A 16,055-nucleotide genomic window follows, 5' to 3' on the forward strand; every position below is an offset into this window, starting at 1 on the left:
ATGACAGGGTTCCATGCAAAAAACAGTTTTTGACTTGTCTTCTGCCCATGCACTAGAGAGAAGGACCTTGACAGAGTGACGTGCCTGTCACTAGCGCAGGCTCAGGGACCAACATTTCTTATTTACCTTTTAGGACATTGTTGAAAGAGTCGTGCCACCACTGAAATACAACATTAACATCTCAATTAACCTGCCCAGTGAGAAAGTCAATGGACTCTCTACTAAGTCACTTCTACTGAATGAATCCTCTTTGTGGATCTCATGTTACTTTGCAGATTGCAACTCAGGATATTTGGAGATCATAAACTCAGATTTTGCACTGTCAGTGAATCCAACTGCAACCTGAAAATCTGAGCAGTTAACATGAGTAAAACTCTCAACTTGACAGTTATTCTGCTATGTTGGAATGAAATCCATGGACAGAATCAAAAAGTGCAAACTGCATATCAACCCTTATATTTAAAACAGAAGCTAGGCCTCATCTACCCTGTCCCGTTACAGTGAGTGGCTCGATTCTTCCTGGAGAAAGCCCCAGTTGTCCCAGCAGCTAGTGACAGCATGAAACACTGTCCATGTTGCAAACACAGAAGACTTCAAAATTCACCCGTTTGCTGTGTCAGAGTGGTAGGGGCGCTCTCTCCACCATTAATAAGGGTGATTACACTGATGTCGTAATCAATGCCCGGCTCCAGGCCTGTGACTGTGTAGTATCCTATTGAGGAGTCCACAAAATCTTCAAAAATAGGGACACTTTCTCCTCCTGCAACTACTGTGATGCGGTAACCAATAATGGTGGAGGAGTTTAGCGGGGTCCACCTCAGGCCGATGCTCGTATCAGTTATATCAACAAAGCTTAGGTCAGTGAGCTGGGGCACTTCTACTGATTAAAAGAGCAAAAGAGAAAGGCAAAGACACATTGAGGCAAAAGAAAAGAGGAGGGAAAAAAATAAAGCAGTGTTCATCAGATTACACGTATTAACACTGAAATGTTAAAGCAATTAGGGTGATGTGGCATTTTTCTCTTGAGGGCCCAGTTGTGCTAATCTTTCTTATATTCAATAGCACTGCACAACTCATGTATGACCAGTTTTACAAGGGTAACTCCCAAAGAAAATCTCAGCCTTACTTGGATTTACAAAAGTGCCTAAGCAGGTAAAGGGATGGCACAACTGGGCCCTATGATTTTTGTTCATTTGTTTTGTTTTATGACTATCTTTAAGACCTACCCAATTTCAGCAATTAAAAAAACCCCTTCTTCTGCCAGCTTATATATGTGTATGAAAGAAACTGAAATATTTTAATTGCCCCTCCAAAATGAATTGTTCAGTTCATAACATTATCTATCCATTTGGAATGTAGAAATAATCAGCAGGCCCAATTTTCAGCTGATGAAAACCTCTCTAGCTCCAAATGAAGTTAGCTGCTGTTAATTGGTATATCTTTATTAACCAATTTATTAACCAATTAAGCTACAACAGTTTCCCAGCTGAGATGTGGCCCAGTATTCCTAAAGTTCCATTGTTACAGCTGCAGCACACATGCTAAAAAAATCCCACACTTGGAAGCAAGAAAATGTTTTACTTGGAAAAAACTAAGTGGTTGAAAATGGGCCTTTCTAGGTTACAGATATTCCATATGAAACTCACAGCATCATCATGCTCAGAACGTTAATCCAGACACTTTAGATCTACTTGAATGTAAAAGTTTAGAACCTAGGTAGTTTATTCAAACCTTACAAAGTTTCATGCAAAAACAGTGTCATGTGACTGACAGAAATTGACTTAGTTTCTTAATTAAACCATTTTAATCTCCCCAAACCAAGCCACTAAATTAGGATTCATTTTAAATATCCTTCAAAATGTATCCAGTGTTTTTGCATGGCTAAGGCAGGTGTGAGACTTATTCCTATAAACATCACAACTTTAGCAAAGCCGCTTTTTTCTAAGGATTAGACTCAACAGAAATTGGGAAATTGGCTTTGTCTTTAATCTTATGGGTCCCAAACTTCTATTGATATAAAGTGACATTTTGACTCCAAAGTCAATACAACTATGCTACTTTAATCCAGCAGAGAGTTTGGCTCCATAAATTTAAGAGTGCAAGCCCTGAGTCAATGGGAATCATAGGTGCTCTCCCCATCTCAGGATCTGACCCTAGTAAAAGACCTGTGGCTTATTAGAGTCATTAGGTGGAAAAGAAAATATGGGATAGAAATGGTGCAAAAGGATGTTGTATTTGATAACAGAACATTGCAATATTGCTTAACTTTGAAAAACTATCATTTTACAGACTAAGTGCAACAAAATGCTCATTTTCTGTAAAATATCTATTTATCCACATGAAATATATTTTCCATATCACCTTGAAAGAGCAATAAAAGACACAAAGGATGACATTTTAGTACATCTTCCAGTAGAGGATGGCACAGGGTTAAAGCTATTATTGCTTTAATTATTACAGTACTGCCGCCTTGGTTACCCCTGAGAGCATATGGCGTCCCAGTGAAGCATAGAAATTTTAAAGCAGTGTTAAGAGCCAAGCATTTGCCATACATAATAGCTGGCATCGTTTCAGGACATTGCAGAGACAAAACAAACAAAGCCCTTGTCAAAGCAAAATGAAACCAAATTCTCCAGAGAGTTGAATGTTAATTTTACCACTATGTCACTCCAATTACAAAAGGAAAGTTCCAATGTGACATCCTTGCAGGCAATGAAGAGTAGTATAGAGAAATAAGCTACATTTACCTGCCTTGTTATTTCAGTTATTCCAGGGAAGAAATAACCTCCTCTTAGATCCTTTCAGTAGTGCATTACTTCCTTCCTTTCTCATCTCAACCAGTGCAGCTCTGCTGATTAGAGTATTGTGCAGCAGTCGTTCTAACCCACTTGGTGAAAGGGTATATAGTAGTCCCACTGAGCTAACTTCCCTTCCCATTCCATCTACAGATGGCAATGAAAGTGGCTCATACAGAGGAGTAAAGGGATTTAATTTGCGCCCTCTGTCACCTGCCCTATGTGTAAAATGAATATCTAAAGCTGCAATCCTCCTCCAGCAAAGTCAATGTGTGTTCTGCATGCTAGGCTGTAGGGTCAGCCTACTGCTGTAATGGCTGATGCCACTCCTTGTCCTTTTTTTACCTTGTGTGATGGTTTTGGAGATGGGGATGCTTTCCTGGTTGCCCTTGACTGTATACACACTGACATTGTATTCCACTCCAGGGCTCAAATTTTCAAAGGTGCAGTAAGTCTGTTCTGCACTGACCATTTCTTCCAGGGTGTAAGTTTGCTGTCCACTGGTAGGAACAGTGGTAATTCTGTACCCAGAAATACCTTAAATACATAAAGCACAAAAAGAAATCAGTTCATGCTATATTTATGCAAATCAGGCATATATAATTACTTGTATCTTACCCTCCTGATCATACCCAAACTCCTGATCCTGGCAGGCAAGTACACATTCATTTGGAGTTAACACAAAGAAAAGTTTCCAAAGAGCTGCCCAGTGGAGACTTAGCTGAGCAGTTCCCATAGGTATTAATGGGAAATCCATGCTTATTCAGGGGGATCCAGTGGCAGAGAGGTCAGGGCATCTTGCTGTGGCACCAAATGTCTAAGTTTGACCTTTGCTCTGGACTCCTGCCAAAGTGGAGCTACTTATAAGTATATATCTGATCATTTGCCATGTGATCAAAGGCAGAAAGGATGCTAATAACATAATTCACTTGTGTGATGGTGGCTATGGAAGCTGACATGCCTTAACCGTGCTAGGTCAAGGGCCACTAGAGTCAGGTGACACTTGACTTGTATCTGATATGATCACTCATTCCAGCACTTTAACTATGCACTCTTAGGAGTTCAAGACAAATTTCTAGTAACATAAAAAAGGCCACATTTATAGACCCGGGATTGGATTTTCTAAAGTGCTCAGTGTTGACTTAATTGTTCTTGTAGAAGTCAGTGAGAATTGTCCCATTGGCTTCAATGGGAGAAAGTGAGTGCTCTGGAAATCCCATGCATGCTTTCCATTGCATACACCCAGTTTTTACTGCCATAAATCCTCTCTTTCCTTAGCCTGTTTTATAACTGGGGGGAATATCTGAACAGTTTCTTCAAACTCCTGCATCAGCTTAAAACCATTTCCATTATATTTTGAAAAATAATTTCACATGGAATGTAAGGCAGATGTGGAGGTGGAATATTTGTACTATACCTCATTGTATTTCAAAGTTAAATGGCAACAAAATGTTTATTTGGTGACCAGTTAATAAAGTAGGAGCTGCTTGTAACAGGAATGTAATGCAAGTCAGTGTAATTACACTTGACTTAGGCTGATTGGATGAAAAGCAATTTGTGCCTATATGCAATTACCTGGAGTGGTACTTCTATCCCAGGATACAGTCAGGACTCCTGTGTCTGGATTAGGCTCCAAATGAAGGGTAGTTGGTGGGGACAATGCTACAAGAAACCAAATAAATGATTAGTAGATAATTCAAAGAATCATTATTTCCTTTAATGAAGAAACCCTACTTCCTTGTTGTGATTAACTAAAAAAATTGATTATTTCAGAACTGTTCTTTGCTCTCCCCATGTATTAAACTAAAATGGCATACATGTATCAAAGGGAAAATAAATGAGACTGAGGGAGACAAAGGAGAGGACACAGGGAGACAAATACCACATTTGAAGTCTTTCCATTCATGCCAACTGGAACTGGATCAGGCACATACATTTCAGTGTTCTTTATAAGCAGTCAGTGCCATTTGTCTCATTAACTACAAGGAGGAATTGAGGAACAGAGACATGCCTGCGGTAGCAGAGGTAATACTGCAAGTCAGTGATGCAGGTGACATGACACTAGAATCCAGATGTCCCTAGTCCCAGTCTTTATCCCAGTACTTTATCCCTGGATAAATTAGGGATGAAATCAAGGAAGAGTACAAATATGGAAGGTAATCAAGGGAAAAATCAGAGGTGTCTTACGTGTAACTACACTCTTGATAATTGGATTCTCTCTCTCCTCGCCGTCCATCAGGACCGAAATGCTGTAGATGTATTCTACTCCAGGAGTCAAGCCAGATATGACAATGCTACCAGATTCAGAAATCACCTCCCGTGGGGCTTCTCCACCTTGACTTGGTCGCACACCCAGCTGCCAAGTCGTGTTTGAAAAGTCGTGTCTTAGTCTTGCATACTAACAAGCTACGTCCTTACAAGCATGCTATAAACCTCTTCCCCAGTGACCCTAGCATGGGTCTGCATATTTCATACTAATCATTAACAAAGTAGTTGTGGGGAAGCTAGCTTATGTTCAATTCCATCTCCTACACAAAGGACACAAATAGAGTACACCTCTGTAAGCCAAGGGGAACATGATGCCACATACCAAAATGTGCTGATGCAACCTCACTGGGCGATAAGAATAAATCATCAGGGTGCTTCATAAATGGGCTGTCTCCCACCCATAGAAGTCAAATGAAATACTCCCACTGAATTCAAGAGGCCTTGTATCAGGCCCATTTTAGGCATCACTTACTTGGATAAATATTTTAATCTCTGAATAGTCACTCCAAGCAAGGAACACAAGGCACTTATAACTGTTGTACTCAATGCTATCATATCTGCAACTACATCTTCTCCCAGGCTATTAACTTCAACATAGCTCATGACCATTACTTCTTAATTGATCCTATTTGGGTGACAGCTACTATAATTAAGCAATGGGGGAGGGGAGGGGAAGAGCCAAAGACTTTAACTTTCTTACCTTGAAACCAATTCTTGGTGCAGGTGTCCAGGTAACCACAATGGATGTTTCTGTCACTTCTGTGTGATAGGGAGGGATTGAATCCACTGGCTGCACTGTGAAATGAATTAATAAAAGGAGTTCATATTTAGCAATACTCAGACAGACAGTCACAGAAACCTGTATTAACACACTTCTCATTCTACAGCTGCTCAGTAGAAGATAATGGTACAAACACTAATGCCTTACAATGCAACTTTCATGATCTTATTTTGGCCTTGTGTTTGTTCTCTACAAAATTAAAAATCACAGAACTGTAATATTGTTTCATTTGTGAAGTATACATTTTTGGGGGAGGCTGTCAATATTTGTTTTGCATTAAAATCTTTCTTTTAAAGTTCAAAATTTGTCTGCAAGTACATCCTGTGGTCAGACTTAGAAGCCTGGGCTTTTTTTTCCCCCTGTCTATACCTAGATCAATTAAAAAATATACTATTTTTCCAAAAAGTAAATTCGAAATGTTGCCTACTCTTGTGATTTAACTCCAAGTCGCTGGTACCCTATTATAATTACACAAGGATTTCAGATTTCACTTTTGAAAGTAAGTTTCTAGCCCTTGGAGTTGCACAGAAAGTTTAAGCACATGAGTCCTAAGGGTTCCCATCTCAAAAGGCAAATATAAAGAAACTAATGTATATTTTAAAATCACATACTTTGAGGGCACGAGCAATGATTTTTAAATGCTGAGAGCTGGCAACAATGAATTTGACAACCAATTTGTCCAAAAGCTCAATTGTTTTTGGTGGTGCTGTGCAGAGAAATCAAAATATTAGGGTTTAAAAAAAGATACCAGTTGGGCACAGGGCCTCATGGAGTCTCTTTTCCCAGCCATATGTTTGGGAAAGAATGCTCTCCTGGGGAGGGTAAATATATTTACTGGCCCAACAGGCAGCTTCTTCCATTTGGGCCCTTTATCTACAATGTTCCAGGCCAGTAGTTATGACTGTAGTTCCCTCCATTCATCTCCCCTGCTCAAACCCAAAGACGTTCCCTTGTCTCTTGCCCTCAGCAGCATCTTCAACCCAATATGGAAAAAGGTAATTCAAACCAAGTTTGAGGAGCTTTATCAAGCTCTGTGATGATCCCGAACAGATGCCAGCTGGTAGGAGTGTCACAAAGAAACCAAAGCTCTTGATTAGAGCAGCGTCAGCCCAGAATACCTCTAAAGAAATCATCAGATTTACTTTGAATTGACACCAGTGTAAATAAAAGCAATGCATGGCCCACTGGTCCATATATGTGACCCAGATTGGACCCTTCTACTCAGCTGGATATAAAAGGCCATGCTGTGTCATAAGGAGGAAATGGATTCCACTTAACAGAGAGTCTGTGGAGCAATTACATCTTTGCTGTAAGGTCGCTTAAGCTAATAGTGTTTCTCCAAAGATAAATGTAGACCCTTTCTTTTAACTTTGTATTTGTTTTCAAAGAACAACTTGTGCTCCTTTGAACAGAGGATGTGGCTCTCAGCCTGACCAATGAGGGTTTTTTCCCCCTGAGTTTTGTTGGTTTATGTAGCAACTTCACCATAATTTAAATAGTGAATCTTATTATTTGTATTCATATTTTATTCTTTCTAAAAGTATGTTAGGTTTTTAAGGAATGCATATTATGCCTATATTGCTTTGGGGAAAGCCTCTTTATATATTTTTTCATATCAAACAGCAGAAATAAAAGGGACAGAGGTCAATATAATAATATATCATACTTGTGTCTGTAACTATAAAAAGTATCCAATCTTTATGAAATGATACACTCCAACTGCATAAATACTACCTTTTGATTTTTTTTTGCAAACTTGTGAATAACTTTTTTCCCACTTCCCGGTGGAGAATGTCCATTTTTACCTTTCATTTAGAATTTTTAAAACCCAACCAACAATTCAAAGATGCCACAAGAAAAAGTGTTACATTTACCACCCTCCCCCACATTTTTTTTAGTATCTTATTGTTGAAAATTGAACACGTTTTTGTTTCTTCAGCATTTTAAAACATTTTGTTGAAAATTTTTGAAGATGAACCCTTTTCTGTTTCTGCCAGAATTTCTCATAGGAAAGCACCCAATTTCTTGAATGGCTCTATCTAAACTTTATTTCAAAGTATCCCTTTAAAAAAGCAAACTAAAACAACAACTCTCAGCACAAACCCTACAGCTTTGAAGACAGCAGTGTTATCAAGCAATGAATAGGAATCCATTGTGCTTACAAGTTGTGAAGACCCCAGTTTCTCTGGTGCTTTGCTGGTTGTCTTTCACTGCCACAAGGTATACAGTATATTCAGTCCCAGGCTTCAGGTTCTTTAATAGGTATTTAATGACAGATGGTCCCACATTATAGTTCCTTGGCTGGCCTCCTCTCGTGGGACCTACAGTCAGTCTGTATCCTGAGATTGGAGCACGTGGTGAGGTCCAGGTCACCAACACTGAAGATTCAGTAGTATTGACAAACCTCAGGTTGGTGGGGGCATCGAGTTCTAAAAAGGAAAGCAAAACGAATGTTAGTATTTCTGATGAGATAACAACACCCTGCTGCTGCTGCTGCTAATTTCAAAATACACCCGTCATGATTTTGAAAAACTGGGTCCTAAAAATAGGTTGTTAAATCCATATCAACACACTTAATGAAATGGCCTGATTTTTAAAACTGTTGAGCCCAGCAGCTCTTATTGAGTTCATGATTGAGTACTTAACAGATTTCTTTAATCAAGCTACTTAGGGTACATCCAGACAAGTGAACGCATGTGATCTGCAGCACCTCAAACCTGTTTGTGGGGCTGCAAACTGTACTTGGTAAATGTGCAACTGTGCGCTGCACTGCAGATTTGCAGTACAGTGCCAAAACTTAATACTGGAATGTCCCCCTATTAAAAAAAATGCTGCAAAAAACAGCATGGCAGAAGCGCACCACCAGAAATGGAACCTGGCTGTCCAGAGCCATGGGCTGGCTGCTGGCCAGGCTCTGTACAGCCAGATCGGCATTGCTGCTGCCCTGGGAGACCCCCAGGGCCCCAGGTAAGGCTGCTAGGGCCAGCACAGGTGCTGGCCTCAGCCTCCCCCATCCCACTCAAGACAATTTGTCACATGTCAGAGAGCACATGCAAGGGCATGCCCTGGGGCACAAAGCAGTGGCATAAATGTGTGCTGTCGCTTTTTGTGCCCTTTGAAAATGTATGCCTCGCATGTAGAGACATGCCCTTAGACTCCTAAACATGGCTTTGGTGCTTAACTTTAGTTTGCCCTTGAAAAAAAGAAAAAAGAAAAAAAACAGTCTTCATTTTTTTTTTTTTACAAATACCAAAACACTTATTCTAAATTTAAAATATAATTTTATTTTAATTTAAAATTAATTTAATTTTAATGTAATAAATATATCATATTTCTGTGGAGGAATCACTCCTCTGGTCTCCTACCATTGTCAGGATTTAGAGCCTGCTCTAAAGCAATCCTACACATGTTTGTCTCTTCTATAAGCCTCATGCAAAGCTTTTGAAATAAGCCATCTACCAGTCATCATACTAGCATTCCTTTTAACCTCATCCTTATGTCAAGAACCAGCACTACAAAGTCCTGAAGGCTCCAACAGACCAAAATACCTAAACACATGCTTAAAGTTATGCCTGTATTTAATATTGTGCCTGGATCCAGGTCTAAATGAATGGAACAGAGATGTTACCCTTGACAGACCATGTCCTTGTAAAAACTAAGGACCAGATTTTAAAAGATATTTCGCTGGCTAACTCTTATTGAAAGCAATGGAAGTTAGCAAATTCAATATGTTTTAAAAGCTGGCTCTGAGTTACAACCTTTTCTGTATCATGTTGTTAGAACCAGCACTTGTCAAAAAATTTCCATCGAGCCCTTTTTGATGAAAAATGGTTTTGATTAAATGGAAATTCTTTTGTGAGAAAATGTGGTTATCATAAAGCCCCAGAATAACAGTTTCAAAAAAGGTTTGAGGACTGTCTCCATCTAGAATATAAAAAGCTGGTTGGGGATAATAAATATAAATGTATCAAGTTGTATTTGTGTACCTCTATTACTATTCAGCCTTATTCCTCACACAAAATGGTTAGGAGGTCATATCTCATACGTAGATATGTATTCAGTTATCTGTTACAGAATTTGTTCTGTCAGCTCTGCTAGGGCTTCTCCTCACTTCCTTCTTCCACATTAAAAACAACACACTTGCACACTCACACACAATCAGTTTATTTACAGACCACTGTTTAACAGAAAAACAGAAAGGGACTCAAGCATGCACCGTGGGAAGACTTGCCGCTGAGTTTTATCTTGGGAACTCTGACTGCTTTCTTTTTCCCAGGACTTCTGCTTACAGGACACAATTTATAGCATACTTTCTGAAATGTGGTTTAAACAAAACAGTTAAGTGACTGATCGTAGCCTCCAAGAAAATAATTCCAGGCATTTGCTACTATGTCTGTGCAGAGCTATTCAATTGCCTATACTCAGCTTTGTATCCCACCAGGGACCAAATTTCCAAAAGAGCTCCATATCCATTAAGGGACCTCAGTGACGTGGGCCAGATTTCCAGAAGTACTCAGAACCTACTAATCTCCATTAAGAACAAACTGAAATCTGTAGGTCTAACTGGGAGATTTGTAAATGCTGCTATGTGAGGTTTGTGTGGGTGGGCATGTGTTTTTAAAGAGTGAAGCAATAGCAGAGTAAAAGATTTTCAAAAGTGCTTTCTCATGGGACTAGTGCTTCTAAGTTACAGACATGTTCAGAAAAATCCCAATCAAAGCAGGGATTTTTCTGTACCCCTGCTGCTTCCAGGGCGGATTGCTCTCAAGTATGCCATGCCTGCCTGATCTCACTTGCCATGCCAACCCCAAAAAGTAAGCAGCGAAACTATTCTGGGGGCACCCCTCCAGAGCAGCTCTCATAGCATCTATCTCCAATATGCTAAAGAGCAGCTGTGAAGCATGGTTTCTTTATCTCATTTCTATATTTGGCACATGTGGACAGAGGCAGGCAGGTGAGGGATGCTCAAGTATGTACTCCCAGGACCAGCAGGAAAGCAATGAAGACATACCCCGAATCCTCTAGGTGCTTAGAAAACACCACTCTTCATGTCCAGGCATCTGAACTGTTTTGGAACTTAAAAGATTTACAGACCTTCTACTTCCCTGCTTTTAGGTGCCCTGAACCAAATTTTCAACAGTGTGAGCCCCTTTTCAAAATGGTAACCTGGGAAAAGATGTAGTTGCAAATATGATAGCATTGAGTACAACAGGGGGTTAAATGCTTTTGAAAGGCTAGTCCAAGGTTAAGAGTAATATGAACAAACTTTCAAAATCAAGGACTGGACCTTACTCTAGCAACAATTTGTAGGGTTGTGCAATACTCAAGTATGCATTTTCTGGATTCTTTCTTTGATCTGCCTTTCCTGGGTTGGAAAAGCACTGCAAGGGACACATCAAAGATGTGATGCTGAGCTTCTTTGAGTTCCTCTTAACATGTTTATCTAATATCTCACTCCTTTCTGTGATTCTGGAAAATAAGGAATTGCCAGATTTCCTCTACCTTTTTCTCACCCAAGGAGCCAGGAATTTTACACTGAACAGAAAGTAACATATGGGACTCATACTGCAATACTGTCACTATCAAAACTAGGACAGGGTTTGACCAGACAGGATTAGTGTGAAACATTCACTCATTATGAGCCTGATCAAAAGTCCACAAAAAAAACACACAACATGAAAACGTCCAGAAACTTCAGTGTGATGAGAGTGAAAAAAAAAAGGTATAACGAATGTTTTATAGCAAGTTAGCAATCTGCCTTGAACACACATTGTATAAATATAAAGTCCTGGATATATCGAATGTCGAGTAATTCTGTGCATCCTGAAATACATTGTGGAGGTATCTGATAAAAAAGAAACCCTACAGGACTAACTTGGTAAAACCAAGACCCAGGGCACAAACCAAGTTCTCGGATGCACTGAAGTGATCGCAAGCCAGGTGTGCAGGCCAACCGTTATAATTATGACTGGTGTTTTCAAAGAAAACTAAGCAAGGTCTGCTCCCACAGCAAACAGAAATGGTAATGTCTTTGAAAATCAGAGTCTCAGCTGTTTGATAGAGGCGAGCTCTAGGCAGCCCATAAATTCTCAGTCAATTTAAAGAATTTCAACTACATTAAATTGCTGGAAACTGCCATGAGAATTAAACTCCCATTGGAAAGCACTGGAGGAAAATAAATCTCCTAAAGAGATCAATGGTTGACTGACCGAATTCCCAGCTCTGTATTTCTACTGAATGGGTGCCTCCTGGAGTAGAACTAAGTATTCCATTTACATTTTACTGAAAGGACCAAAAATATTTATTTCAACGTTCTTAAAAAGCTTAAAGGAAAGATGCTTACTGGTGGTTTGCTCTCCAGTCAATGGTTTGCTCTCCCTCCCATGGCTCACAGCAAAGATCTTAAAGATATAGGTTGTTCCGGGTAGAAGGTCAATGACCTCAGCAAAGGAACTCCTGGTAATAGGCAGTCTCTGTCCATGTTCACCAGGGTGGTGAACTGGGATCACCTCCACACGATAGCCAGACACAGCGCTCTCAGGTGGAGTCCACATGATGGTAATTTTGACATCAGAAACTTCCACAAACTGTAGATCTCTGGGTGAAGGAATATCATCTAACAGAAAAGATCAGTACAGCTAATCAGAGCATGTCCTCACTGAATGACAAAGGAGTCTACACCAGTATGTTGTGAACCAAGAAAAAAGTGGGTGTTTACTGAATAATACAATCCATTGACACTGATCAAAACTGTTTACCAAATAGAGAAATGTCAAGTAAACCTTATCTTTAAAAAAATTCCTGAAAGTATCTGTGTACATCTGAAATGCCATTGAGGAGCTTAAAAGATTTTGTTCTATGATTTATATATGACATTTTGTTGGCACAAAAGGAAAAACTGAATAATCAAATGTACTAAGCAGCAGAATGTCAAGTTCATACAGAACCACAAGCTTGACAAAGTACATTCTAGGATTGGAAACAAGAATCTTTTGCAAATTAAAGGAAAGGATTTTGAAAACCTGCAGCAAATTCAGAGGGTCTATAATTAACTTAAAATCCAACATCTTTATAATTCAACAACTACTGGTTCCGATTCTGGTCTCGCTGAAGTCGAAAGCAAAACTCTCATGACTTCAGCATTGTGGGGCCAATGTGGATTCATATACTCGAAGCAGGTTTCCAGTTAAGACCTCTGTACAAGCACTGAAGCTGCATTAATGCTAGCCAGCACAAACTTCTGTAATTTTCAGAACAAATGGATGCCAAACCATAAAATCCTTGGGCCAACTTTATTTTTGGTGGATTCCCACTGTGAAAACATTATGCTTGCTACTTTCAAGGATATCTAATTCCCCTGCCAGTACACCAAATTCTAGTTCTTTTAGTATATTTCCTTTTGGTTTTGTTACTCAATCTAGCTGATCGCTTTAAAGTAATGCCATTTTTTTCAAGCTGATGTCCCTAGCATAAAGCCCCAATCCAGCTGATGTCAATAAAAATGCTGCAAAATTTATATTCCTATTGACTTCAGTCGAATAGGAAAGGACTTGGCCCCTGAGGGAAAAAAAAAGCAAGCTAATTATAGCTAGTGGATCCACATATGTGATCCAATACATTTGAAATGATGACCTAAATATCAGGGCAACAAAACACATTTTCAACAGTAGCAGCACTTGCACTCAAGGGAGCCTTTTTATGACAACACCGGAAGCTCTTACGGTTATCTTCCATATATGTAGACAGGATCCTACAAAACAAGGCAGTCTTTTGACTGGTCTGTAATCTTACCATTCGGTATTAAGCCTTTGCTAATTAAAATGACTGATTTTAAGTGATAATCTTTCATTAACATTTGACTTATCCATGTTAGTGGTTAAAGCTTATATATTCACTGAAAATTAGTGAGATTTACAATTAAATCCAATGTTGATTACAAGCCTGCTCAGAGCATTTGCAGATGCTAGATTTTCAATTAAAAGTATACCCTCAGGTTCACATATTCCTTTACACTTGGCTTCTTTGTGTCTCTTAGATTAATCTATAATATCTACCATAATATCTATAATATCACAGGGAGTGTCCTGGCTTTTTACCTGCACGTGGGACACCTGTGGTTTCCTGTTGGATAAAGACAGGAGTACTCTCCTGATTTTCTTCCACTGCATAAATGCTGATATTATACTGAACACCAGGCATTAAATCACTGAGGGTCACAGAGGTAGCAGTATCAGGCAGGTTCAGCTCAGTGCTGCTCCCTTCCACTGATGGTGAATAGATAATTCTGTAACCTAAAACAATGAAAACAGAGTCACCATTCATGCTCATGACAAGTTGGAACAAGGAATAGTGAACATTTTATATGAACAGATTTCCCCAGATGATCCAAATAACATGCCTGAATGAGGTTTGCAGCTGTCTTCATCTATGAACCCCATCAAAAGTCAAGTTAGAGGCTCATAGTGGCCCTTTCCAAATATATCAGTCTCTAAAATGGGACAAAGCACATCTCTGGATAAGAAGACCATAGCATTCTGAAGCAGTGATCTCTGGGTAACAATACAGTCTCCAGTGTGTTGTGGGGATGACTTGGGGACAAATAGGGGACATATAGGAAGGACAGTGAAGTTGTGGTTAAACAAACCAGAACCTTAAAATAAACCTGCAGGGCTCTGTTTGTATTCCTCTCCTTGAAAACTGAAACATGGGCTTCAAATTATAAATTATAAACCCATTATAAAAATGTTACATAGTCTTTTCAGCCTTAAGGTGAATCCTGCACTCCACATGAATTGCTCATCACTTCTGCTGGCCTCTGTATGTCCCTCTCCTTTTTAATGCCACGATTTGAAGATTCCATTGACATTTTCAAACAGAATCACTTAAATGAGACAGACCTGTAATGGGAGCCTGTGGTCTGCTCCAGCTAATGACAATTGAGGTGTCGTCCACACTTTCCACCGCGTGCTCCGGAGGTGCATCTGGTGCTATTTAAAGGAGTAACAAAGAAAAAAAAACAAGTGAGGCTGAGACATGACAATCTCCCTCTAATAAAACAAACACAGAATAGTGTCTTCTCCTTGGCTTTGGAAGCCATGTACCTGTTGTCTGTGAAGTGGACAGGATCAGGTTCTGCTCTCCTTCTTCTGAGATCTGGTAGACATTAACTATGTACTTGCGGCCAGGAAGCAAGTCAGGGATGTTAACAGAGGTGGCTGTGCTTGGGAGATCTTTATGGCAGGGGAAAAAAAAAAGAAAAGGCTTAGCAATCTAGCTGTTTGTTCACCAACTCCCTCCCACCCCGAAACATGAGAGGCTTAGGTTCAAGTCTAGTTCTGAGTGAAAATATTTGAAAAAAATGTGTTTGGTTTAAACTTAATCTTTAGTCCACATCTCAAGAACTCCATGCAATTTAGGTTAGTTAGCCCTCTACAACTGGCAAGTCTGCCTGGAAGAAGCCAGGACCTGGAGTCGTGAAGTCACTGAAATGACAGGCCCATGTAGACAAACCTTTATGTCACCTCAGCTGCATTCTGCCTGGTATTAAGCACTGATATGCAGCAAACACTGATTCTGTACCAAGTTATACCCCAAGTTCCCAATTTGGCCCCGAAAGGTTAGAAAAATTATCTGAAGGATCCAGGGATAATCAGTGTCAAGCCTTCAGCAGGGCACCAGTTGAACAGAAATAAATCAGTGACTGTTATTCTCTCTCACACATTATTTTTTATAACACGCAAATCCCCATGGCACATAAGCATTATCTAGCCTCATAAATCCCTGTGAAATATTATGAATCTCATTTTTCAGAAAGGTTAGGATTAAGCAGCCCAAGGTCAGACAAGAAGTATGTGACAGAGCTAAGAAATTAACCCAAATGTCTGTAGTCTATCCCACTACTAGATCATCCTTCCTGCATTGCCTAAAATGCTGGTATTACAGAACAGGAGTAGACAATGCTTGGCACGAGTGCCAGAGCATGGCATGTGAAGGGATTTTGCTTAGCATGTGTGCATTGGGGCAGACAGCAGGAAAGGGGCTGTGGCTGAGCTGCCACAACAAGGATCGGGTCCATCACGACTACCCCACTGTCTGCCCCTGGCATGCCAACATCTTACAAGTCAATGCCATGGGTGTTTTTGGCACTCCGCCCAAAAACGCTGCCAACCCGTTATAGAATGGTGAGAGCACAGTACAAAAACACGCCATTA

At 39.9% G+C, this 16,055-nt stretch overlaps 1 protein-coding gene across 7 annotated transcripts in view; it reads right to left on the minus strand.

Moving 5' to 3' along the window:
• Nucleotides 1-16,055, minus strand: part of FN1 (fibronectin 1) — a 78,768-nt gene that overhangs the window by 30,476 nt on the left and 32,237 nt on the right. For 3 of the 7 annotated variants that reach the window (XM_090044944.1, XM_090044943.1, XM_090044941.1), the window contains exons 16-25: nucleotides 14,946-15,074; nucleotides 14,742-14,831; nucleotides 13,941-14,135; nucleotides 12,188-12,460; nucleotides 8,007-8,273; nucleotides 5,764-5,858; nucleotides 4,983-5,151; nucleotides 4,371-4,457; nucleotides 3,141-3,332; nucleotides 605-880 (exon numbers count right to left, since the gene is read on the minus strand). In XM_090044944.1, coding sequence (XP_089901070.1) covers nucleotides 605-880; nucleotides 3,141-3,332; nucleotides 4,371-4,457; nucleotides 4,983-5,151; nucleotides 5,764-5,858; nucleotides 8,007-8,273; nucleotides 12,188-12,460; nucleotides 13,941-14,135; nucleotides 14,742-14,831; nucleotides 14,946-15,074 — 1,773 coding nt within the window. The remainder of the gene's footprint in view (nucleotides 1-604; nucleotides 881-3,140; nucleotides 3,333-4,370; nucleotides 4,458-4,982; nucleotides 5,152-5,763; nucleotides 5,859-8,006; nucleotides 8,274-12,187; nucleotides 12,461-13,940; nucleotides 14,136-14,741; nucleotides 14,832-14,945; nucleotides 15,075-16,055) is intronic. The other 4 variants (XM_090044945.1, XM_090044942.1, XM_090044947.1 and 1 more) reach the window with 2 other exon arrangements.

This window comes from Crocodylus siamensis, chromosome 4 (assembly GCF_052110815.1).
Source record: "Crocodylus siamensis isolate JL-2025a chromosome 4, ASM5211081v1, whole genome shotgun sequence".
Lineage (NCBI taxonomy): Eukaryota > Metazoa > Chordata > Crocodylia > Crocodylidae > Crocodylus > Crocodylus siamensis.